Below are 26,374 nucleotides of genomic sequence, written 5' to 3' on the forward strand. Positions count from 1 at the left end.
CACTACAATTGTTCGCTCTTCGTCCACACGCGGCTGACAGGCTGAATGGCGCCTCGTACTCGGTCACCGCGATGGCGTTTGCTTAATTAAAAGCATGAAGTTATTGAATTTAATAATAAGAACAGACCTAATAGTAATAATAATTTATTCTTACAGACAGAGAAAAGTCAGTGAAGTCCCCCATAAGTCGTCTCAAACTCAGATCGAGACGTGAGTCTGGAGTCTGAATGAGTCCGGGAGAGTAATATTCTGGTAATCTTAAGTTCTAGTGAGCCCATAGCGTAAGATACATTTCTTGAACGAGTTTATGTGAGTACCACATTTCATTTCTCACCTATTGTTCTGTCTGCTCATATTCAGCATTACTAACAGCCTCTCCTGGATTGAGGTTTATATTCACGTCTACTCGCACGTATTCCTAAGCAGTATCATCTGTACACAATATCAATGTTTAATGATTAGAGGCGTGCATTGCTTAGCTAGGAGAAGGGAGGGGGGGGGGGGGCTTGTCCTGCCTCTCGCTATCTCTTCCAGGGAAGTTCGTGATAACTATATCTATGTTGTCATCTCTTTAAAAAAAATACGTTCTTACTCATACCACACTACTGTAACTCATATTCCAAAGCGCTATATAACAAAGAAGCCCAAGAAAATAACCGATTACGTGAGACATTAGTGTTAAAGAGCATTGATTGACCCCACGACCAAACAAGCTAAATCTATAGATAACGGGCTCATGATTCAACGCACTCGGACTCACTCAGACAAAGATCGAGCCACGAGCCTGAGCCTAAGTGAGTCCGTGGGAATAATGTTCGAGTCGGAGTGAGTCCGGTTCAAGAAAATTTTTCATGAGGATGAGCCAGAGTGGGTCCGGTTCAGAAGAATTTCGATGAGTCTGACTCTCTGTGAGTCCAAAGCGCGAGATATAGTTCATGAGTGAGTCTCAATGAACTCCGCATTTTTGCCGACCTATACAGACAAAGCATCAATGCAAGATTGTCCTGCAAAGCATGATTGGGCTTTAAGCACGTAGCCGACAGACAGCAGAACTGTTTGTGCTAACAGCACAGAAAGTGCGAAAAAAAAATGTTGAAAGGAACATGTAAATATAACCAAGTGAGTACACTCGGGTAGGAAGAAGCACGTCTAAACTAACCGAAACGACGTTAAATAACCTAAAAGAGTTTTGCATTCTTATATGTAATAGAGCGCCATGACAATAAAAAAGTATTAGAATACCATCGCCTTTTCTGTGACGTAATAAACAGCAAGAGAAGCGAGAAAAAAACATGGCACAGGTGATAAAAGGGATTTAATGTCACTCGAAAATGTAAAAAAAGTTGCCACTTTTCGTTATTGTTTTTGTAGGTGAACACCTACAAAAACAATAAACAATGCACGGCTTGAAATTATACGGTTACCTTAAGGTTCCAGTCCCCCAACGGCATCGCCATCGTTAATTGACAACAGAATATTATCATTTTGTCATTCCAAAAATCAAGAATGATGCAAATTAAATCGATGTAAAAGCTTTCCCGTTAGGCTTAGAATCGAGAACAGGCTGTCTGCGTGACAAGCAGGTGTCCTGCCACAGCGCAAAAATATTGCTTGGAAGTGTTTCTAGAAAGCTAGAACAATATCAGTATCACGTAGAGTAAGGAGTCTCATTAAAGAACGTGTTATTGCGTGGGGGAAGCGCTGAATCGCGTCATGCGTCACAGCTTGTGAACTGCGCAACGAACGTGGGCTATCAAGGCCCACCCATAACAAAGCATTAAGGCATTCTAAATTGCTATCAACTCCAAAGGAATCTACAAAATGAACAGCTGCTCATGTTTGCGTGTTGCCTGATGGCAGTGGAGTGGGCTCTTCGCTGACTCACAAAAGACAGAATTATGGCGTAGAGGCCACTGCATAGGCATTCAAGGGTAATTGTAAACGGCCAACGCAACGTGCACAGTCGTTTATGTCTTTACGCTGTCGTTGAGGCATGCACCGAGGACTGAAGTTAGGCTAGCATTTGAGAAGGCGATGCAAACAAAGCCTTATTGCGCCATCACATTCTACTCGTGAAGACGAAGCTCCAGCATCCTTTGAGTCTTTTATGTTGGCTCATTTGAATTATGTTGGCTTTTGTGTTGGCTCCCTCTGTGCTTTGAAGTTGAATGGTACATATGTGACTATAGTGGTGGCTGTTCAATTCATGAACCTGCAACGAGAACCTTGAGACAACGTGCTTGTCGAATGGTCGAACCACACATTGTTATACTGATGTCAAAGATGGAAAGCCGTGAAAGAGCTCTACTATGGCTGTGTTACATCTGTAGCATGAAATCATCTTGAACTGTAAACCTAAACACGGTGACAGCTTCAATCTTTTAACCATCCATCATGCTCTATTCGCTATTGGAATAACCCATGGCTGTCACTGAATCTTTTTCCTACTTTTTGCGTTCCGTGGAGGGATCGATTCAGGCGTTTAGTGCAGAAAGTGTAAGAGCGATGCACATCTCATGACGTGGAACGCTTGCTGGACACACGATCCATGAAACAGGGTCATATCGTGATAAGGCTGTGAATAGGTGTTCCCGTTTCTGACGTGCTTTTACTTGCAAAGAAATGTGGCGGAGAACGTAGTTCTGTCATGTCATACGCGTATCTTTCCTTGTGTCTACAACCATGCGTGTTTTTAAACGTATTTACTGAAGTAAGAAGTGGCACGGCCTTGTTTACAAAAGAGAGAAAGAGAAAGAATACAAGAAACGTAGGGAAATTGACTAGACTACGTCCAGTTTGCTACCCTACACGTGAGAAGAGAAGAATAAGGGAGTAGAAAAGAGAAATACACCACCCATACTATGTGTTGTGAAGAAAAGGACAAGCCACTGTGCCCATGGCGAAGGCCACCCGTTGGCTTCTTATTTCTGCGAATGCACGTACAATCCCCTTAATGATGACAGCGACCTTCTTCGTCGGTTACACAATATTTACCATCCTCCGTGCCCCCGCATTGAAACATGTTGATGAACGACACTAACACACCCAAGTTCGAAGCACACTCTGTTCAATAGTACTTGTATAAGTCCAGGTCAGTGTATGTGGGCAAATCCGTGATATCCAACCGTGTATGCTTTTCCGGTGGTGCTTTCGGTGCTTGTTCCACACTCGTGCTTCTGGACGCGTTGACTTTGATGAACCTGCATTGTCACTGAGCAAGTTTCCTGGGCATAACAATTCATAGATAAAACTCTTCCAGGAAGATCTCTTGTAGCTATACTTCATGAGCCTTTTCCTTTGACTTCTGTTTATTGCGGCATTTACCTTGTAACCCTTCTTCTTCCGCCTTCGTCTGGTCTCTCTCATTTGCCGCTGTTGCGCTGTGTCGGCATTTACCTGCTTTGTAGAAATGAGATGTGCCATGCACACTCTCTTCAATATTGACTTTTGTAGCCTTCTCGATGAATCTAAGCTTTCAGCAGCGTGAGGGGCTGGTCCTTGTGTCGTCGTGACCCTTTGTTTCTTTCTTCTGGTTCTTCTCCCTTTGAGAGTTGACCTTGATTTTCCTCCATCGGGCACTTGGACGCAGGGCAATGAAGATCTTATAACGTCTAAGTCTGCTAGCCTTGGCTTGGACGCATGCTCAGCGTCTAGTGGGTGGCCATTTGGGTCTACAAAGTCTTCCCCCTTTTCAATAATGGGAATGCCTTCCACTTCGAACACCGGAGTTGTAGATGTATTGACAGCGGGTTCACGGGTATTGCACGCTGACGAAAGTTCTGCAGGCATGGGCCAGATTTTTGTAAGTAGTGGTTGTTCTGTGCAGGCTCCTTTGATGGTCGTTACTTCGGTCAAGGTGCTGATTGATTGGCTTCCACCACGTTCAAGAATATGTGCTGAGGCCGTCCCGACTGGCATGTGTGCTACAAGATTGTTGTCCAATATGCCTTGGCTGGATGTGGGGACGCAGACGCAGAGAGTGCCTTTCTTTCTACTTCCATTTTAATCTGTAGTCTCGTCTCCAAACGAGCCTGCCATGCCCATAATGCATCGGCGATTTCATCTTCAGTTCTGACTTTCGCTAGAATAATCATGCGCTCATAAGCTTCCTCCTCCTCCATCTCAGCTTACAAATTATGGACGTCCACTGCATCCTCTACTTTCTTGTCGATTCTTCTGAGTTCGTCATACTGCTCAACGAAAACTTTGTGAATACGTTGTAACTCCCAGATTGGTGGGTGATTCAAATGCCGAAGATGTTCGACGTCTGCGATTACCTGCATAACTGACTTGCGTGTTTGACTTCGCCTTTCGTAGAGGGCCTCCATGATCCGGTTCATTGTTGGAAACGTTAGAAGTCTCTAGCTGGTCGTATTATGAGGCGAATTCAAAGTTAAAGAGCAGCCGTCGCAGAAGGTTCGCACAACGAATATTCGTAAGTTGTCGGGCTGTCGTTCTTCATGATCTTGCGAATATTGAGCCGTCGTCGTGAAGGGCGAGGCAGGACGGAGCTGACGTAGACGTGAGGGCTCCCGTCTCGCAAGCCTCCAGACGATGCCTGCACTTACATCAGTCCATGGGTGCTCCTAGTGGTCTTACTTCCAGCCGGAGTCCTGCTTTCAGGTCTCAGCGGCTGTTGGGCTTAGCACATCAGCTTTACATACGGCGGCTTCACAAAAGTCCTCGAGGCTACGACTGTGGTTGAAATTCGTGAGGCCTGCTCAGTCTCAACTCCGAAGGTCCTTGCTCCCGGGTTTCATGGCACCAAAATGTTAAGGAAAGGACGAGCCATCATGCCCATGGTGAAGTCTACCCGACGACCTCTTCTTTGTTCCGAAGGCTGTTCTAATCCCCGATCATGATAACGTCACTCTTCGTCTTCTACACAATTTGTAACATTAAAGGTCCCGGGTTCGTTCCCGGGTTTCGGCACCAAAATGTTGTGGAGAAAAGGACAAGCCGCCGTGCCCATAGCGAAGGCCACCTGTTGACTTCTTCATTCTGCGGATGCACGTATGATCCCCTTAATGATGACAGCGACCTTGTTCGTCGTTTACACAATATTCAACACTGTGCATAGAAATACAACACACACACACAGTGCAGGGTTTCACAGGCAGTCGCCAAGTGATGTTGCCTTTAAGAGTTGTAGAAGAGCTCGTGTTGTTATCTGGGTGGATTAACTGTGAGACCACGCGCCTCAGATTTTTTTTTCGAGTGAACGAACTATCATCTATTCTCCTCAAGACCCACTGGAGAATGCGAAGATCTTGTTATAAGTCGGGATAGTGGCACAGGACGTTGTCAAGAGCCACTGGACGTGGTATGGCTGACTCACCCAAATGTAATGACTGCAACTGCGTAGAAAGCCTTGACCTTGTCCACAACATTTGCAGGACCCTCAGGGACGCAAAAGTTATGGTAGATGCAGCGTTCACCAGCGGGTAAATATGCAACCATGTTGTTGTGATTGAAATGAACGGTCTATGTGTGACATCAAAGATGAATAGTCAGGAAAATATAACATCGAATATGCCCTACAGCACTCGATGTTGGCTCCCGCATTTACGCCAAAGTTTTCATTAAGTACCGTTTTCACGTGGAATTAAATTGCCAGCTTTCTTATATGTTCCCGTACGTAAACAGAATTTCTCTATACGATTGATCCTTGACACCTCCAATCATGGTAGAAAACCTTCTATAATGAGAATACGAGTCGTTAGTATGAGCTTTTAGAGTTCAGAGCGACTTACAGGCACAAGCGTTTAGCATTAATTTTACTCATAAATCATTGTAATATTTTGCACCTGCAATGATGACTCGGAGGAATCAACAAAAGCACTGTGAATCTCTATTCAGCGCTTTCTTTGAAGCAGCGTTTAGCTTAGGTATATGAGCTTAAACATTTTATAATGGAGAAGGAGAATAGTCTGAAGCGTTGTACAGCGAAAACTTCGTAACAGCTGTACGTTAAGGTAGTTAGGAATGGCCAGGGACGACTTGTATTATAAGCCCCCTTGATTAGCTGTTCCTTTGTCAGATTTTCTTTATTCAATGTCGTAAACGTCAGCGGTGTGATTGCCCTTGTTTATTTACTGCGAATACCGGCTCAAATATTGGTCAAAATATTGTTGATCGCAACCACACTCCCGTTGTTTGGAGCATAACTGCGGAGGCGCTCCAAAAGTAAAACGGATCACGCGAGCTGTGGCCAAGATACACAAAAACGAATGCCAGCGCACTGCATCAAAGAAGTGATACTTTATTTTTATACAGAAACAATGGCGTACGCTGTCTTCTGGCACACTTTCGTATAGAAATTGTCAGATCCCACGTACAGTGGGAATCGATTGTATGCGAAGCACGAATGAAAAATGTTTATATGTCACTTTAAAATCAGCACAACGTTACGAGGTGGGGGTAAATGATGCCGTACATGACTTCCGTGTCATGATTATCATGTTTGGATGTGTCGTTTACCTCCATTATCTATTCACGTCACATAATACCAAATTTAGCATATGTGAAGCTAGCGGAACGGCCGCGAGCACGCTATAACCATGGTATTTTATCATGTTCATACATCACACGCTTGTCAGGATTATCATGTTTGCACCAGTCATGTATTTCGTCATCCATTGACATCACCTAACACCAAATCTGGTACATGTGGACCTAGCAAAACGGCCACGAGCGAATCATGAAAAGCTCAATATACTCCAATGTAGCGTTGACGCACGCGCACGCTGGCCTCAGCGACACTACGTTAGCAAAACGTGAGTACTCTATAGTCTGACGCCAGGCGCGACCAGCGTCAGTCGGCACGGCCCGACGGCAACCGGTGCGAAATTCAACATGCTGCATTTCGCGCCGATGCGGACGGACGGAAAACTTTATTTAAAAAAAACGAAACCCTGCAGGGTTACCGGCCCGGCCTCAGGCCACCCCGACGTTTTGTGCGGTGAGGCGTAGCCTTTCCACCGCTGTCCGTGCCCGCTGGATTGCCCACAGATGGTCGTGCAGATCTGAGCTAGTCAGCGCACTTAGCCAACGCTCCTCGAGAAGGTCCGGTTTTATTTGTCCTCTTGGTATATCACTGTGACCTGTGTGCATTGCCATAGAATATGTGCCGTATCTGCGTGTTCGTGCTTACAGAGGGTACAGCTTGTTTGCGGGTATTGTCTGGAATTTACTCTGTTCAGGTGTACTGGATTTGAAATGGTTCTGGTTTGCAATCTTCGCTAATGTGTTTCTTGAGATCTGTCTAGCTGTTTGTGTGGTGGCGGATATTCTTCTCGTTGTCGCTTATAATGTGCCAATATGTCATGATACGTGACAAGTCTGTCTCTGTCGTCTTGTATCGCATATTCATTATTGTCATCACCTCCATCGTCCCGATCGCCCCCACCGGAGTCGTCCCCCCTTCTGTGGTGGGTGCGGGGGGGCCGGGCCGTCACTGTCGAACGGTGGGTTAGTTCTCGCACGGTTCGGTGGGCCTTCTCGTTGAGGTTTCGCGGGATTGTTGTGTCTTCGATGTTTAATTCTCTCATGTGCGCCGGGATCCACTTGAGGTATTTGGGAACAATTTTCCCGTTCCAGAAGTCTTCTGCTCTGCGGTTCAGGATTTTGGCTGCTTCGGTGGAGACCCATCCCTTTGTGAAATTCCTAATGGCCATCTTGGAGTCACTGATTATTAATCTGTCGTGTTTTCGACCATTGACTACTTCCAGTGAAATGGCCATTTCTTCCGCTGCCTCCGACGATGTGGTCCCTTACGGAGCCCGCGGTCAAGGTCTTCCCTTTTGTGTCTATGACCGCCATTGCGAAGAAGGAGCCATGCACAACCCTATTACTGATATCTTTTTTTCGGGAACACCGGACGGCGTCTACAAAAAGCACACCCTCCCACGTGCCATGGTTTTTAAGGATCATTTTCGTGCAGCTTTTTCGTCTCTCAACGTTTTGTCAGGGTGCATATTTTTTGGGATGTTTTCCGTAATTATCGCAGACTGGACGTCCGGGTGAATCTGCGCCTTGGAACCTTTCATTTCGTGGTAATTAATGCATATCTTTTTCATAATTTCTCTATCCGCCATGGTTCCAGACAATCGTTCGAGTTGCGCTATCCTTTGTGCTTCAGATATCTCGTCCAGCGTGTTATGTACTCCGAGTTGTATCAGCCTTTCCTTCTTTGTGTATTGCGGTAGACCCAGCGCAGCTCTGTACGCTTTTCTAATCAGCGCGTCGACTTTGTCTTTCTGGGCTTTGTTCCAGTGGACGAACGCCGCTACGTACGTGACATGGCTGATCGCGAAGGCCTGGACGAGTCGTACAACGTTTCTTTCTTTAATGCCCCTTCGTTTATTGGATACTCTTCGTATTAGCCTAACGGCCGCCATGACTTTCTTTTCCAGGCGCGTTGCAGTTTCCCCATTGGTTCCCCTGGCTTCGATCCAGAGACCCAGGAATCTGATCTTCTGAACCAAAAGTATCGCCGTGCTATTTCTAGTGGTTATCATGATTATTTTGTGTAATTCTGCTACGTTTCTGCGATGTACGCCTAGTCTTTTGGGATGGTATAGTAGCAGTTCTGATTTGGCCGGTGAGCATGCCAATCCGGTGCCATCCAGATGACTCTCGACTACATCCACCGCCTCTTGAAGTCTATTCTCCATCTCGCCTTCACTGGTGTCTTGTGTAGTCCAAATCGTAATTTCGTCTGCATAAATTGTGTGATTGATGCCTTCGATTCGCTCTAATTTTTTTCTTATAATCCCATCATGACGAGGTTAAACAACATCGGTGACACGATGGACCCTTGCGGTGTGCCAGCGCTGCCCATGTCCACTTGGATGCTCTCCTCCTCGTCCAGTCTAACCGTGGCAGTTCTTCCCGTGAGAAAATTTCTGATGTACTTGTACGTGCGCTCGCCTAGGCCGAGTTGGGCAATTTGTTTTAGAATGGCTGCGTGCTCGACCATGTCGAAGGCCTTCCTTAGATCTAGCCCGATTATGACCCTCATGCCTCGTCTAATGGGGTCTATGACTTGCTCCTTTAGTTGTATCATGGAATCTTAAGTGGAGAGCCCTCTTCTGAAGCCAATCATGTTGCTGCGGTATACTTTGTTAGACTCAAGGTAGCCGTTAACCCTGTCCAGGCAAGCATGCTCCATTACTTTACCAACGCAAGAAGTCAGGGACATGGGCCGCATGTTCTGGATTTCTAGGGGTTTACCCGGTTTAGGAATGAGGATCAAGTCGGATTTCTTCCATTCGTCGGGTATCTTCCCGTTTCTCCAGCACTCGTTGATGAAGTCTGTCAAACGGCTCGTTCCCTGGTCGTCCAGATTCCGGAGCATCTTGTTGGACAGTTTGTCAAGACCTGGAGCTGACTTGGTCTTGATAGTCTGCAGGACTGCCCTGATTCCTTGCTGTGAAAAGTCTCTGTCAAGATCTTCGTTGGGAGAACCCGAGTATTCCTGGTGTTCGACTGCCGGGGGTCTGCTGAGGTAGAGCTTGACGATTTCATCACCCATCTGAAGGATGTTCCCTTTATACCTGTGTCAACCAATTTAGGCACCGGGCTCAGGACGTCAGCTACTGTGGTACTGAAAGGAGACAAAGCGAGCCGAGCTGCAGCGCAGTCAACGAGCGTACCATGTGTAGATAGGAAGTCCCAACCGAGGATCACGTCATGGGACGCATCTGGTAGGACAACGAATTCCACAATGTAGAATGCGTCGTTGATAACAAGACGTGCCGTGTACGCCGCCACTGGCTTAACATGCTGCGAGCTCGCCGTCCGTAATAAAAGATCAGAAACCGGTGTCGTCACTTTCTGCAGTTTGCGGCACAAAAGTTCACTTAAAACAGAAACGGCAGCTCCTGTGTCGACAAGAGCGTTCATCGCGACACCATCAATAATAACCGCGATCTCGTTCGGAGGCGAAAAATGAGGCCTTGAAATTTTCGGCGAGGGCGCAGTTCGTGCCTCAGGAACTGCGGCTCTTAGTTTTCCTCTTGCGTGGGGTTGATACGGCAGAGCATAGGAGAAATGGAGCGGCGCCGGGGAGGAGGAGATCGACGTGAGGGGGAACTGGCACGGCGCGAACAAGCGCCCGATGAGTCGGCGGAATTAGGATATCCTGGCTACTGTGGCATGTAGTCGAGGTTGGAGTTGAAATAATTGTCATAAACACTGCGCTGACGACGACAGTGACGCGCAACATGGCCAGGAAGGAAGGAAGAAAGTTTAAGCGGAAAGACAGGGAGGTTAGCCAGTTCTTAGACCGGCTGGCTACCCTGTGCTGTGGAAAGGGGTGATGGGAATGAAAGATGTTAAAAAAGAAATGTTGCGAAGAGAAAGAGAAATTACAAAAAAAATGCAACAGAGGAAAGGCAACATCAAAGAGTATAAGGCACTAAAGTCTGTCTCTGAGGCCAGTTGTCTGCAAAAAGCGCAGCAAAGCTTTCAAAAAATTCTGGGCTGAGAATGGGCTCGGCCAATGACCCAGAATCCTATGTTCCGACAAAGGCCGATCGTCTAGTCTATCCAGAGCTGCAGTGAGTTCTTGTCTTTGTGCGCTGAAATGGGTGCACTCACACAGAAGGTGCGCGATGATTTCTTCGCAACTGCAGTAAGTGCATGTAGGAGAGCTGGCCATCCCAATGAGATAAGACTATGCGTTTGTGAAGGCCACTCCAAGCCACAGGCGGCATAGAAGAGTCTCCTCAGCTCGAGATATCTTTGGGGGAAGACGAAGCTGCAGATCGGGATCCAAGTGTTATGCAGGCGCGCGTTTGTGAAGTCTGTTGAGTTCCACTGTACCAGTGTGAGGTCACGTGCAAGCAAACGAAGTCTTGTAGCTGCGTCGGTTCTTGAGAACGGGATGGCTGTGTATTGGGTACCATCGTGTGCAGATCTAGCGGCCTCATCTGCGCGGTCATTGCCATATATACCGCAATGACCTGGTATTCACTGATACACTATACTGTGCTGTTTTTCGATTGCTTGGTGCTGAAGAAGCCTTATTTCAGCTACTAACTGTTCATTAGGTTCATGGTGAAAGGGTGACATAAGACATTGAAGAGATGCCTTCGAGTCCGAGAAGATAGACCAAATTCCCGAAGGTTCTTTCACTATAAACTCCAGAGCTGCACGTATGGCCGCAAGTTCTGCAGCTGTCGACCAGGAATGCCGCAGGCATAGCAGATGGGCCTGTTGTCTGGAGTGCGCCAAGGGTTGTGAGGGGGTCCGGGAGGCGAGAGGGGTTGCGCGAGAATCGGGCGTATTGGGTGAACAGGGCGTGGTGGCGAGTAGAAGTTGGTGACTGGGGCGGATGGTGTTGGCGACGGTAGAGCATAGGGACGGGTAACAGCATCCGCATAGGTGAGAGGCGCTGAAGGCTGCGTTGGTGGTACAGGAGGTGGAACCGCCTCAGCAACTTGAGCTTGAATGACATGATGGAGCGAGTGATCCAGTTCCGTGGGACTCTCGGTGACAGACGTGGCAATAGAGAGCTGACGAGCCACTTCCTCAGGGATGTATTGTTTAATTTGGGGCAGTAAGGTGGAATATTCCGCGCCAGTGCTCTTAGCTTCCAAAGATGAGAGTTCCACGGTGGGAATTCCAGCACGACGGGTAGAAAGACGCTCTTTGCGCAGCTCGTCAAAGCTTTGGCACAGTTCAATGACTTGCGCTACTGTCTGAGGGAACTTTGCTACCAACACATGAAATGCATCGTCATTTATACCTTTCAGTATGTGCCTTATTTTGTCAGACTCCACCACAGATGCATTCACGCGTTTACATAGATCAATGACGTCCTAAATATAACTCGTAAACGTCTCACCGTTCCTTTAGGCTCTGGCACGGATGTGATGTTCGGCGAGAAGCTTGCGCACTCCAGGCCGACCGAAGAACCAAGCGATGATTTGCTTGAATGCAGATCAGGTGGTGAATTCGGCTTCATGGTTGTAGTACCATAGCTTCGCCACATCGGTCAGATAGAAGCTGACGCGCGTCAACTTAGCAAGGTCATCCCATTTGTGGGACCGCTAACACGCTCAAACTCTACCAGCCAGTCTTCGACGTCAAGTTCGTCGCTGCCGCTGAACATCGGAGGGTCATGTTGACGAAGCGTCCCAGCACACATGACCGTAAGGGGTGCTTGGGAAGGAGCGGCGTCCTCGGCCATTCCGGGGGCAGATGGTAAAGTACGGCTGCGGAGCTCCAGGACGAGAAGGGGAACGACCCAGCAGTGCTCCACCAAATGTAACAAGCGTGTTCTCCGGGGGAGTTTCAGCAAGAAACTCGCCAGGGCAAGCAAGACAGCTGCAGCACAGAAAACAGGAAGCCGGGAGAGCGACACACGTACTTCGTCGTCTTTCTTCTCCCTGGCACAGAGCTAGCACCGATGTGCACCGGTACAATTTATCTATCTATCTATCTATCTATCTATCTATCTATCTATCTATCTATCTATCTATATATCTGTCTGTCTGTCTATCTATCTATCTAGCCGCCTACGACTTTTATCTCTCCTGGCCGTTTCGATAACTGTATCAATACCAAACTTCGCATGGCAAACATGACTGTATGAATAACATATTTCACTAGTCATAACATGAAATTCATTGCATGTATGTCATGAATGTCATGATTTACATCATTGTTCGGCAGATCATGCGGTGGTTTCGTTCACATGGCATGTTGCAAAACTGCTATGATATGGCATATCGCTGCTGACGCTATCATTTCTCCGTTCTCTGCCACCCTGGTGTCCGTTTCCTCTGACTCAATTTGTGATTTGACCGCCCTGTTTACACCGTCTGAAGACCTGTGCACGCCGACGGAACCTCAAACTCCCATTTGCCGTCGTTACCCTTGTGCATGGTGCCGATGTGGTTTATGCGTGAAATCCCTTTCCTTGCTCGACAACTCTGTTACGCGGCGAATGTGTTGGACATTTAGATAGTTTTGAGGCCACCTTCCCTTTGGATGCAACGTGCGAAAAGACACCGTTGACGATAAATGCCGTCACCTCCGCCGCGACTACAACCTCCCCTGTCCAAGACATCCTCCTGTGCAGCATCGATAACACGCTTACGCCCGTCCAGCGCACAAAGGTTGTTTAACTGCTTCAACGCTTTCGCGCCTCTTTCGACGTTGGCCAGCCGTTATTGGGGCGCACGTCTGCAGTGACTCATCGTATTGACACCGATTATCATGTTCCCCTGCGACAGCGTCCCTTCCGGGTATCGCAGGCCGAACGCCGCGTTATTAGCGACAACGTCGATGACATGCTGAAACGTGACGTGATTCAGGAATCAAACAGTCCTTGGGCCTCTCCTGTCGTGCTGGTGCGGAAAAAAGACGGTTCAATAATATTTTGCGTTGACTACAGCCACCTAAACAAGATTACACGGAAGGATGTTTATCCCCTACCCCGCATCGACGACGCCCTGGACTGCCTTCAAGGAGCCGAATATTTCTCATCACTGTATTTGCGCTCAGACTACTGGCAAGTGCCCATGGCTGAAGCCGACCGTCCGAAAATATCGTTCGTCATCCCTGACGGTTAATACGAATTTAACGTAATGCCGTTCGGCTTTTGCAAGTGCCTGCTACCTTCGAAAGGATGATGGACACCGTTCTCAGAGGCCTCAAATGGCAGACCTGTCTATGCTACTTAGATGACATAGTGGTTTTTTCTGCAGATTTCTCCTCTCATATCGCTCGCCTTGAACAAGTTCTCGAGTGCTCCACTAACGCCGGCTTGCAGTTAAAGCTGAATAAATGTCATTTTTGCGTCCGTCAGCTTACCATCCTAGGCAACGTCGTCTCCAAAGAAGGAATTTCGCCAGATCCTGCCAAACATCGAGCGGTTAGCGAATATCCCAAGCCCAGCACTCTAAAGTAACTCCGAAGCTTTATTGGGCTGTGTTCATATTTTCGGCGCTTCATCCGCAATTTCGCCTCCATTATATCTCCCTTGACACAGCTTCTCGCCAGCAGCAACGACCTCTCAGCCTCGAGTGCCGATTGCGATGAGTCATTTACGAAGCTTCCCCTACTCCTCACGTCTCCTCCAATTCTGCGCCACTATGACCCCAACGCGCCTACAGAAATACACACGGACGCTAGCGGTGTCGGCCTTGGCGCGGTACTCACCCAGCGAAAACCAGACTGGCGAGTACGTTGTAGCGCCAGTCGTACTCTCACAAAGGCGGAATCAAATTACTCCGTCACAAAAAAGGAGTGCTTGGCAATTGTTTGGGAAATCGTTAAATTTCGCACCTACCTCTATGGGCGTCATTTTGATGTTGTTACCGACCACCACGCGCTATGCTGGCTGTCGTCCTTGAAAGTCCCGACTGGACGCCTGGCTCGCTGGGCTTTACGATTACAGGAGTACGATATACGTGTGATTAATCGCGCTGGGCGAAAACACTTGGACGCTGACGCCCTATCTCGATCGCCACTGCCTTCCGACACTGCCGGTTCACCAGCTTCCACTTGTTATTCATCATCTCTGGCCATCACCGACATGCCGGAAGAACAGCGCAAAGATCCCTGGATTGCTTCCCTGCTTGACATTTTGTCTCAACGGGCCCCAAACTCCGCCTCACGCACCCTACGTCGTCAAGTCCAACACTTCGCACTTCGTGAAGGCTTGCTGTATCGTCGCAATTACCTGACTGAAGGCCGCAGGTGGCTCCTCGTGATCCCCCGTCATTTGCGCGTGGACGTTTGCAGTGCCTTCCACGACGACCCTCAGTGCGGTCACGCTGGCTCGTTCAAGACGTACTCGCGTCTTCGCCTGAGGTACTACTGGCGAGGCATGTATCGATACGTTCGCCGGTACGTTCAGTCGTGCCCTGCGTGTCAACGTTGCAAGGTTCCTACTCACAGCACCGCTGGTCCTTTACAGCCATTGCCTTGCCCTGCCCGACCAGTTGACCGCGTCGGAGTTGATCTCTTCAGTCCACTCCCGACCACTATTGACGGTAACCGCTGGATAATAGTCGTCATCGACCACCTCACGCGGTACGCAGAAATATCTGCGCTATTAGCCGCCACCGCGAAAGACGTCGCCTGGTTCCTACTTCGTCATGTCATTCTGCGCCATGGGGCCCCACGTGAATTACTTAGTGACCGTGGCCACGTCTTCCTCTCAAATTCCATCGAGGCTCTGCTCAAAGAATGCCGTATTGTACACCGTACCGCTTCCGCATATTATCCTCAGACTAACGGCATGACGGAACGCTTCAATCGTACCCTTGCCGACATGCGGGCGATGTACATGTCGGAAGACCACACAAACTGGGACCGCGTACTTCCTTTCGTCACCTACGCTTACAACTCTGCGTCTCAAACAACCACGGGCTTCTCTCCCTCCTTTCTCCTGTATGGACATGAACTTTCATGTTCTATGGACACTATTCTGCCGTACCAACCAGACGTTTCTGAAGGCAATCCCATCTCTCAAACTGCTGCTTACGCTGAAGAGTGCCGCAAACTGGCTCGCTCGTACACCACGCAAGATCAGTCGTGCCAAAAATTTCGTCATGACACAGCTGCGTCTGATGCCCATTACTCCCCGGGTAATATAGTTTGGCTTTGGGTCCCGTCCACAACTCCCGGACTTTCTATTAAATTTTTGGCGCGGTACCACGGTCCTTACCGCATACTGGCCGCCTAAACAAACTACTTCGTAAACTACTTCGTCGAGCCGGTCAACCCATCGCCCGATCATCGCTGCCGAGGCCGCGAAACAGTTCACGTCACGCGACTTAAGCCCTGCTACGACCCACCTATAGCATCTTTTCCTTAAGTCGCCGTCGCCAGGATGGCTCCTCTTTGTGCGGGGAGGAAATTGTACCGGTGCACATCGGCGCTAGCTCTGTGCCAGAGAGAGAAAAGACGACAAAGTTCGTGTGTCGCGCTCCCGGCTTCCTGTTTTCTGTGCTGTAGCTGTCTTGCTTGCCGTGGCGAGTTTCTTGCTGAAACTCCTCTGAAGAACACGCTTGTTACAAGATAGATAGATAGATAGATAGATAGATAGATAGATAGATAGATAGATAGATAGATAGATAGATAGATAGATAGATAGATAGATAGATAGATAGATAGATAGATAGATAGATAGATAGATAGATAGATAGATAGATAGATAGATAGATAGATAGATAGATAGATAGATAGATAGATAGATAGATAGATAGATAGATAGATAGATAGATAGATAGATAGATAGATAGATAGATAGATAGATAGATAGATAGATAGATAGATAGATAGATAGATAGATAGATAGATAGATAGATAGATAGATAGATAGATAGATAGATACGCTCCAGGTCGCCAAAGTTTGCTAAAAAATGCTTTGCATTGAAAATTATGTTTTTTTTTTGTTTTGCAAAACAAAGTACTGATTTACATTTCATGGTCTTGCTGTTCTTGCGGTGGTTTCTTTAACATGACATTTGCAAAACTGATATGGTATGACATGACTGTATGGCGAACACAAGTGACAGACCCTAACGTGTAAATCATGGCATGCGTGCCATGTAAGTCAGGAGTCATGACTACAGGCCACGCTCATGATGCGCTCGCGGCCGTTTCGCTAGCTCCACGTACTCCAAATTTGGTATTACTGTACGTGAATGGATGACGAAGGTATTTGACGGGTGCAAACATGATAATCATGAGATGCGTGTGGCATAACAGCATGCATAATATATGCCACGCTAATTATGCACTTGCGACCGTTTCGCTAGCTTCACATATTCCAAGTTTCATGGTACATGACGTCAATGGATGGCGAAGGTATAGAACTGGTGCAGACATAATAATGATGACATGCGTGGGATATAAGATCATGACAACATACCACGCTCATGATGCGCTCGCAGTCGTTTCGCTAGCTTCACATATACCTAATTTGGTGTTACTGGACGTGTATCAATGTCGAATGTAAATGACACGTCGAAACATGGTAACCATGACATGCGCATCATGTAACAACATGACTACATGCCAAACTCATGATGCGCTCGTGGTTGTTTCGCTAGCTTCACATTTACTAATTTAGAAGTATCACGTGTAGCGAACGTATGACAAATGTAAATGACACGTCCAAACATGATAATTAGGGCATGCATGTCATGTAAAACATGACTACTTGCTGTGCTCATAGCAAACTTGCGGCCGTTTCGCTAGCTTCACATATACCAAATTTGATATCACGTGACGTGAACAGACGACGAAGGTAAATGCCACGTCCAAACATGATAATCATGTGAAGGAAGTCATGTACGGCATTATTTACGTCGGCCTCGTAATGTTGTGCAGATATTTAGGTGACATATTAACCGCCTTCATTTGTGCTTCGCATACCATCGATTCCCAGTGTACGTGCGATCTGCCTTTTATTTTTATTTTTTTCTGCGCAGACTTATTATGCGTACATCGGCGAGACAGGCCATGTTCAAGGGAGATTGAAGCAACACTGTAACGATGTTAAAAGAATGTTGTCTTCTAATGCTCTCTTCGAGCATTATAAACCAAAGAGGCGTGCCAGTGACTGGTCCATTGCGTATGCGGAAGCAACTGAAAGAAACCTCACATCACGACTTCATCACGTGTCATCACTCATCAACTGCTGATACCACGCTGAGCCACAATCACGGCCCCCTTCTTTTTGTTTAGGCGTGCTGTGTGCGCCATCTGTTTGCGCGTACACACTCACCCCCTGTTCTTTCATCGCTTCGATGTGAGCATCATGGTTGCATGACGAAACAAGGCAATCCGCCTCTTCATTGCCCGCAATACCCACGTGCGAAGGTACCCACTGTGCAGCTAGGCATATCCCAAGGGACAGAATATTGCTAATGGATTCCATGATGCTTCTCAAAATAGGGCTGTTGGTCTCCTTGCTGGTGAGTCTGCTAAGCACACCATGAGAGTCGGTGAGGATGACAACCTTCAATGCTGGTAACTCTTCTTGTACGTACTTAAGGGCAACATCAATCGCTGCTAGCTCGGCCGTCACCGATGATGAGGGGTGCGGTATGTTAAACAGCCACCTGATATTGGTTGAAGGGCAGAAGGAAGCTACAGATGCACTCAGGCTATCGCTGCGTACAGAAGCGTTCGTAAATACTTTTGCATAGTCTTCGAAGTTTTCAAATAAGTGTGAAGGGGCTAATTGGTATAGTTCCGAAACAGGTTGGTTACACTTTTTGCGCATTCCTGGAATTGACAGATGGATAGGGAAGGCGCATGGCTGTGCTCTGGAAATGTTGGCAACTGAATAGTTTCGCCAGAATTGCCAGTAATGTCATTCAACAAAGCCGCCATTTTACCCATCTGAGAAAGTGGGCGCTGTAACAGCCTGTTAAAGAGTGTCTTGCCATGTGGAGCTGGGTTAAGACGCTCAATATGATGTAGCACTCTCTGGTCAGCTTGCAGCCTTAGCGGCAACTGGTGTGCTTCAGTCAGTAGTGGAATGGATTGTGATTCATGAGGTAAGCCAAACAGTACTTGGAGGGCAACACGATGATCCCGTTCCAGCTGAGACATTAAAGCAGGCGGCACATTCAAGACTGGCAAAGCATACATCACGCAAGAGAGTACAGCTGATTGGTAAACCTGAAGTGCCGTCTTCTGATCGATGTCCTCACCCCTAGCAGTCAAGGCGGCTACATGATTGAACAGGGACGGCGCTTTTTGCCTCACATTTTTAACAGCAGGGCGCCAAGAAAGGCGATCATCGATGATTACACCCAAGTAGCGATGTTGGTGTACCCTCTGTATCGGTGTGTCTCCGAGGTAAAGCCTGCTAAGGCTTCGACGAGCGCGTTGCCTTAGATGATACGCGATGGCAGCTGACTTCGCAGGTGAAACCTGCAGGCCAACTTCCACCAAGTATTCTGAAGTTGCATTCAGAGCTCGCTGCAATATACCACGAAGACGTGGACCATGGTGTGATGGACTACTGACCAAGAGTGCGATGTCATCAGCATAAATCGCTGTGCCTATAGGAAAGTCACATTCTTGCGGTAATCGTTTGAAGATGTTACGATAGAATGCAGTTATGTTGTGTCATGCATCAGTGATTGCGCAAAAAAATATGCTAGAAATTACCCTGCACAACTCTTTTTTTTTAAAAAATGGTTACCCCGTGTTGGTAAATGTTGCCGTTGAAGCGCCATGGTGGCGTGTGATATCTTTGAGGAGGTAGTTGGCGGCATCAGGTGCACGACTGCTGAAAAGGGCCAGTGCCATTGCATTCTGGGAGGTGTTGTTCGTAGCAAATTATATCACGTTGTTTCCACTGATAATGGACAAGTAGGTCAGGAGCAATCCTGAAGAATGTTTAAGATACTATTTCAATAGACTTATGACACCTGGCTGTAAAGGCTGCGAGTTTGTCGGCATGCTGAGAGGATTTCTTAAAGTGACGACACTGCAACCATGCAGAACTGTAAACATAAGGCAAAAAGAAGCAACGTCTTCCACGGTTACAGTATCACTGTCTCCGCCGTTTCACCACGTAATGAACCAATAAATAATAAACAAATTCTTGTCTAAGAAAAATTAACTGTTAAAGTTAAATAAAGGAAATAAACATAACAATAAAACTGAATATTTACTCAGCAGAGCGCGCCGTTCACTAGAGCGTTCACAAACACATACTTAATATGGTTCTGTTTTCATCCCCGGCATTAATTCCACGCGTGCCCATTCAACCATATGATGCCACGCAGGATTACCTATTATAAACGCTTCTCAATCTGTCCATTTAACACTTTTTCAAAAACCAATTTGAGAATTAGCACATCGCTATGACTAGCTCATCACGTTCAAGTAATTGCCGTATTTCGGCGTGCGTTTGTTCAAAACAGTGTTTTCAATAACACACTTTTTTCTTCTTAGCTTGTTTGTATCATTAGGTTGAAAATAAGTTAGCCGAAAGGATACTTCTATTTTTCATTATTTTCGCGCTGTTTTACCGCTGCGCTCTAAGCAACAACTATTCTCTGTGATCAAATATCCCTGCGACTAGAAAAAAAAAGTCAAAGCATATCCACAGAGTAAATGATGACGATTGGGGAAAAGCGTCCGCCCGTCTGTCCGTGTGTCCATCCACCCGTGAGGCGGACGGACGAACGGACGGACGGACGGATGGATGGATGGATGGATGGATGGATGGATGGATGGATGGATGGACAGAGGCATGGACGTACGGAACCATACACAGACGAACAGAAGCACGGGCAGATGGACGGATGGATGGAAGCACGGACGGACGCATGGACAGATGGATGGACGCACGAAAGGACGGGCACAAGGACGGGCGGATGGACGCTTCGCGCCACTCATCACTATTAACTTCGTTTATATGGTGTGAAAATCACTAATGCCATCTAATAATATTACTCCCAAGGACATAACACTATTTATTGAGCAACTCATAAACAATAGGTGGGTACATGCTACTACTACTACTACTACTACTACTGCTACTACTGCTACTACTACTACTACTACTACTACTACTACTACTACTACTACTACAGAGGATTGAACGACCCAGAGCCTAAGGAACTTCGCCCCTAAAAAGAAAAGATACCTTAAATGTATCAACAAATCACACTATACGTCCGACATCCACATTAATGAGAGCGATGAAATAAAAGAACTGAATGCATAATTTATTAACACATAGTCAAAACACTCAACAGGGGCATGATTCCAATATCCATAGTTTAAAAAAAAAGCAGTCAACAGAGTCACGGTCCCAATAGGCGTTGTCAGGTGTGTCCCCATCGGACTTCTTTTTTTCTTTAAAGTTTCGTCTCCTCAATCTTGCCCTTTTCTCACTGGAATAAACAAATTAATAAAAGTTGTGAGAAAATATTTCTCTGTACTGTTTCGACACATTTTTTTTTTATGAAACTAACGAAGATGAGTAGGAAAACTTGTGGAATCTGTGGCACAGCAAACAAGTGCGTCCTTGTTCGATGCTATGTTCTTGAGTTAAAAGAAGCACATTTGCCTAACATGCATGATTGAATTCAGTAATGTTTGTATGTTTGTGAGGTTTTCTTTTTCAGTTTTTTTTTTCCTTGTGCAGCATATTCTCGTGGTTGTGTGGCTTCCTCAATACCCTGTACAGCATATCTGCAAACAAACACGTCCTTGCCTACGCTTAGTTAAGTCCGTTTGAACATTAAGACTTTCAGAGTAATTTTCTGAATTCTTCACACACCTGAGTTCTAGCCGAGTTCCAGTGCTTTTTTTTTGGGGGGGGGGGGGGGGATGTTTCTGCATCCGGGACCTTTAATACAAAATAGCATGTCATACCTGCATTCATTTTCAGTTTTAGCTGGAACATTCGACGTTGCGCCTAGTTCATGAGTTTAGATACTTTTGTGAAGCTTTAAGCTGTCGTTCGGTCACTTGAGCCACCGACGGCCCAGTTCTTTTGAGCCGCGCCAATCTGTAGCTTTTGCTCACACGTGGAACACACGATGTACAAGGCGATTTTATCGACTTGCCCTCCCTACGGAACATCACAGTGATGCTAAAAACACTCCTCGTACAATGTAAAAATACTGCTTGTACAACTGCTATTGTCAGAAGAGAAACAATGCATCTCTATTAAACGTGGCTATATCTTCAAGTGCCGCCGGCATTTCATGATTTCCTCATCCGCTTTTCCCGTCCTCTAGTATTTGCCAGCGACGTTGAGCTGAGTGCCGACTTACCTGGTCACGGAGTGATTTTCGCCCTTATTGAAGAGACCAGTTATCGTAAAGCTATGGTTTGGACTGTATGGGCTTGTAGTCCTTCATGACTTTCCAAGCGGCATCAACCATCGGAAAGACAGCGTCCTGCTTGCAGCTTCCGGCGTAGTCGTCCTCTCCCAAAGACCAGATAAAGACGCCGCCCAGCGAGTGGTCCCGAAACCATTTGGCCTGTGGTTAGCCGGAAAATAGAGGTTTCAGAAGGCTCACAGGACACAATGCTGGACACTGAACGAGGCCCGATGCCTCCGTAAACAGGGCTTTGCTAGCATGTTCAGACACGACTAAAGACAAATGTTGGTAAGTGTTGTGCGCTTACATAGCTTGAAGGTATCATGAGTCACCTTTCCGGCCTTGTAAAACATCCCGGACAGCACAAAGCAAACGCTACTGCTAACAGTTCAGCCAAATTTAGCAGTCGTGCGTGGCGAGGCGTGTTTGCAAGCGGAGCGCAAAGCTGCCATAGTTGCCACGTTTTCAAGTGCACTCTCATCATACAAGCTCTGTCCACACCATTTACAGTGGGTTGGGCGCCAGCTGTATGTCTTCAGTGCAGCAGATAGCTCCTATTGACTCATAGATGACGTAACGAAAGAGCGGCGCTTCTACCACAGCCGCTACTTGCCACGATGTGCCGCCACGTGCCGGTGCCTTGCTGCAAAGTCTGCTAACATTACTCAGTAGCCATACTTACACTAAAGGGAATCACAACGAGAGCGAGTGATCGCGTTCCATTACGCACGCTCAAGGTCATGACGAATGCTGACGTAACTTTTTTCCCTATGTCATTCCTACCTGCTTAGCTTCCTGCACGCTCGTCAGGACGATGAAAGGGAGAAAGCGCTTCACATATGCTGTACAAATCCCTGTAACTCTGCTTGTTCTAGACCGATTCGGGCAATTTTCACGTTAATAAGACTTCTGACACAATAATCTATGATACTGAGGTCATTAGACACTTATTTTTAAAAAGTGATTCATGACCCTTTGACAGGCTTATTGCGCATCAATTTAAGCACCGAGAAGAGATAATATTAAACTCACGTTTGGTATGTGAAAATTATGTTTTCTGTTTTGCGATATGGCTACGAGGATCAAAAGAAAGACAAAGAAACGTGACGAACACAGATAGTTTGCGTGCCGTGTTAGTGTGCGAGTGTGTACGAGAAACCTTCATTGTAGGCAAGTGCCTACGTTGTCACACTGCAAAATCACGAGGGCGCAGCTTGTGCTATTGGCCACTGCGGCCCCCGTTTTGATCGAGGCGACCTGTGAAAGCGTCCTTGTACTTAGATTTAGGAGCGTGTTGAACACATTCGGTTGGTCGAAATTAACAGGGATGCCTAGCCCACTATGGCATGCCTCATAACAATACGTTATTACTTGCAGGTAAAACCATATAATTGAAACAGGTGAAAATGGAAGAGATGGACGTCACATGATGCGCCGATATTACACCCTACAAAAAGAGAAAAGACAGCCCTGATTTTTTTTGTGGGTCATGACCTGTAATGTATGGGACTGTGATAACTCTATAGAGACACGTGGACACTCTTCAGATATCATTACATTTTCATGAAGGAGTAGTGAGACCCACAAGAGAGTTAGCGTGTCTCTTTGATATGCGTAGCAAAATTAACCTAAAAGAACAACATACCTGTTTCGTTTTGTTCTTTCCTAGTGTGTATGCATCTACAACATCATGTCGCCGTGGCTTGAGTCTTGCGGCATATACTACCTCTGAATGCAAGGTGGAGGTTTTGATTCCCACTGACAGACACATTCTTATAGGGAGGGAAAAAAAAGTGTTCGTCACAAAACTACACTCACTTCTCCCGTAATCCGTGTTGCTTCGGGGCGTCATTAAATTGTTTGATGAAATAAAAGATGTCGGTGACACAACCCAAACAAATACCACGTTGATGCGGGGATGCGCGGGTTATCTATCGGTCAGTCATACATTTAGTGCATATTTAGACAAAAATTAAAAACTGTATTATCTTGAGTCTCCAAGTAAATACTGCTGAATTGTATCACTTATTCATGGAGGGGAGGGGGGGCACCGCGGTGGTCTAGTGGCTAAGGTATTCGGCTGCCGACCCGCAGGTCGCGGGATACAATCCTGGCGGCGGCGGCTGCATTTTCGATGGAGGCCAAAATGCTGTGGGCCCATGTGCTTATATATGGGTGCACGTTAAAAAAACCCAAGTGCTCGAAATTTTCGGAGCCTTCACCACGGCATTTCTCATGATCATATGGCGGTTTTGGAACTTTAAACCCCCCCAAATCTTTATTCATGTGGTTGTGGTGACTGCTTAAATACGCAACTTGCAGTTTGGCACACCAGCTACTAGTGTTGTGCCACAAGTCACGCTGCAACTGCCCGTTTGTGACAGCTGCAAGTGTTCTCCGAGCGAGCAATTTCTCTACATTAGCCGGGAAAGTTGCCACGATATTAACTCTTTTTCTAACGATAACAGGGCCAGGCTTACCTTTACGTCCACGCTGTCTGTATCGTCATAGCTGACCCACTGGTCCCCTTTGTAGATGTAGGGCGTCGCTGCGTATGGCGCCCACTTTCGAGTCCATTTCATGTAGCCAGCACGGTTGCAGGTCTGTATAAATGCGGAATAAAACATTTTGTGACCGTCTTTTCCGGCATGTAAGTTAAATGTGATTCCGAATGAGCAGCTGGCAGTATCAAAACTCTGTTATTTCCACTTTTTACGCAGAGTTTTTGAAAGTGACGGTCATTGCGCATTTCTGGTAAGGACATAAAAAAAGTATTGTGTTACTATGTTTGGCGAGTCCTGACTTGGCAACAATTTGACTCTAAAGAGGCACGTTAACTTTCTTCCTGCGTTCCAAGACTCTCCAACGACAGTATTATGATTTCCAAAGAAGGTTTAGACGTCGAATAAACGGAAAATCAGGACTCGGAAAACTTTTGACTCCTCCCCACCCCCAGGATGATTTCAGCACACCCCCCCTTTTCTCCCACACGTACACGTGCGCATGGTTACGTCTCCTTACACTCGCCTTCTTCGGCTAACCGCACGTATACACTGGTGCGACCACACATGCCCCAAACATGCCCACGATCAACACTGAAACGTCTGAACATGAAGTGACAAGTCACCTCAATAACAGATCACATTGCCACGTCAAACACGGTTCATCACCACAAGCCCACAACCGAGAAAATATCAGTTGTTGAAAAAAAATGCATACAATCACGCATACAACAGGCACATCTTGGAGAGCCGCCTCTCTTAGCTTCGCCAACGCTGAAGTTGCCACGTACGATGCCGCCAACAAAACCCGTCGATCATATAAAAGTTCGCTCGAAAAGCCCTAGCCTACATAGGATGCCGGCGAGGAATTAAGAAAATCCACGCATATCTATGAAGTGAATGCTGACTATGGGGCGAAGGAGTGCGCATCGGATCGTAAATCGTGGCTTAGGCCGCCATATATTTCTGGTTAACCTTTTGTTCTGTCGTATACCTTCATTGACGGGTGGTTAAATATTGTTGTTTTCATGGAGTTGAAATTTTGTTTGTTCTGGTTAACAACCTTGTGATAACCCTGTTATTGTTCACAGGTATTTCCGTTTCTACATCTGCTGTAGACGCCGGGTGGCGGTTCATGGACGGAGGGACAACATTCTTCGCCCCTAAAACAGAGTTTTCTTTACGAAGCAAACCCAGAAAGTGCCCTCACCTCCAGATAGTTCATGTAGCCTTGAGTCTTTGTGAATTCCGCAGGGTAGCCAAGTGGGTGGTCTTTCTTTAGCTTCGCATTGTCGCCGTTCCAACCAGGGTTGTTGAGCGTGTAGCTGCGGCCGTACGTGGCGATACCCGGTATAATCTTGTACTTGGGAACCCCGGCGTCGATCCAATGACCAACGCACGTCTCCTGCGTTCGAGCGAGACCGAGGACTTTGATTTAGTGGCGTGTAATGCCATTCTACAAGAATTCCAGACGCCTTGCAGTTAAGGTCTACGTTGTGCTGTAGAAGTCAAGGAACACCCATCGTCTAACACTTTGGAAAGTTTGGTTACTTTTGGCCCTGTCCTCGCTACAGCATGTACATACCGCCACTGGCGGTTGCGTTGGCCCACCTTCACGACACGCCTCTATCGGAAGAGTCAAAGCTCTAAAATATCGAATCAAACTCTCGTCGAACCGGAACTTTGTCGGCGCCTTATTGAAAGTTTTGAGTGGTAGTGCCCTGCTGGATTGACCATGGCACTCGTACGTCGCAACTTGATAGTTTATTTGTTTGTTTTCGCACATGCTCTTCTCTCCGCTATTTATTTCCATCTTTTGTTGCCTTGTCTCCTTTCTTCAGTGTGGGGTAGTTAACGGGATGTTCTAATTTTCGTTGATCACCCTGCTTTTCCCTTTTCTTTATTTCTCACTCTAGACTTTCTGTCCGGATCGTGTTGTAGGTTAATGCTTCAAATCAACTCCTTCAAGAGTCCTTCAAGAGACGAGCTATTCTGCCTATTCGTAATTTGTTGACACAATTGCTGCCAACAGATATGCGTGCCACT

General features: G+C 46.8%; 1 protein-coding gene across 1 annotated transcript in view; it reads right to left on the minus strand.

Annotated features, from left to right (window-relative positions):
* Positions 1-26,374, minus strand: part of LOC142766948 (putative chitinase 10) — an 83,541-nt gene that overhangs the window by 25,985 nt on the left and 31,182 nt on the right. The window contains exons 7-12 of the mRNA XM_075868150.1: positions 25,539-25,733; positions 24,308-24,430; positions 21,829-21,986; positions 17,856-18,140; positions 9,122-9,557; positions 5,339-5,484 (exon numbers count right to left, since the gene is read on the minus strand). Coding sequence (XP_075724265.1) covers positions 5,339-5,484; positions 9,122-9,557; positions 17,856-18,140; positions 21,829-21,986; positions 24,308-24,430; positions 25,539-25,733 — 1,343 coding nt within the window. The remainder of the gene's footprint in view (positions 1-5,338; positions 5,485-9,121; positions 9,558-17,855; positions 18,141-21,828; positions 21,987-24,307; positions 24,431-25,538; positions 25,734-26,374) is intronic.

Source organism: Rhipicephalus microplus, chromosome 1 (genome assembly GCF_043290135.1).
Source record: "Rhipicephalus microplus isolate Deutch F79 chromosome 1, USDA_Rmic, whole genome shotgun sequence".
NCBI lineage: Eukaryota > Metazoa > Arthropoda > Arachnida > Ixodida > Ixodidae > Rhipicephalus > Rhipicephalus microplus.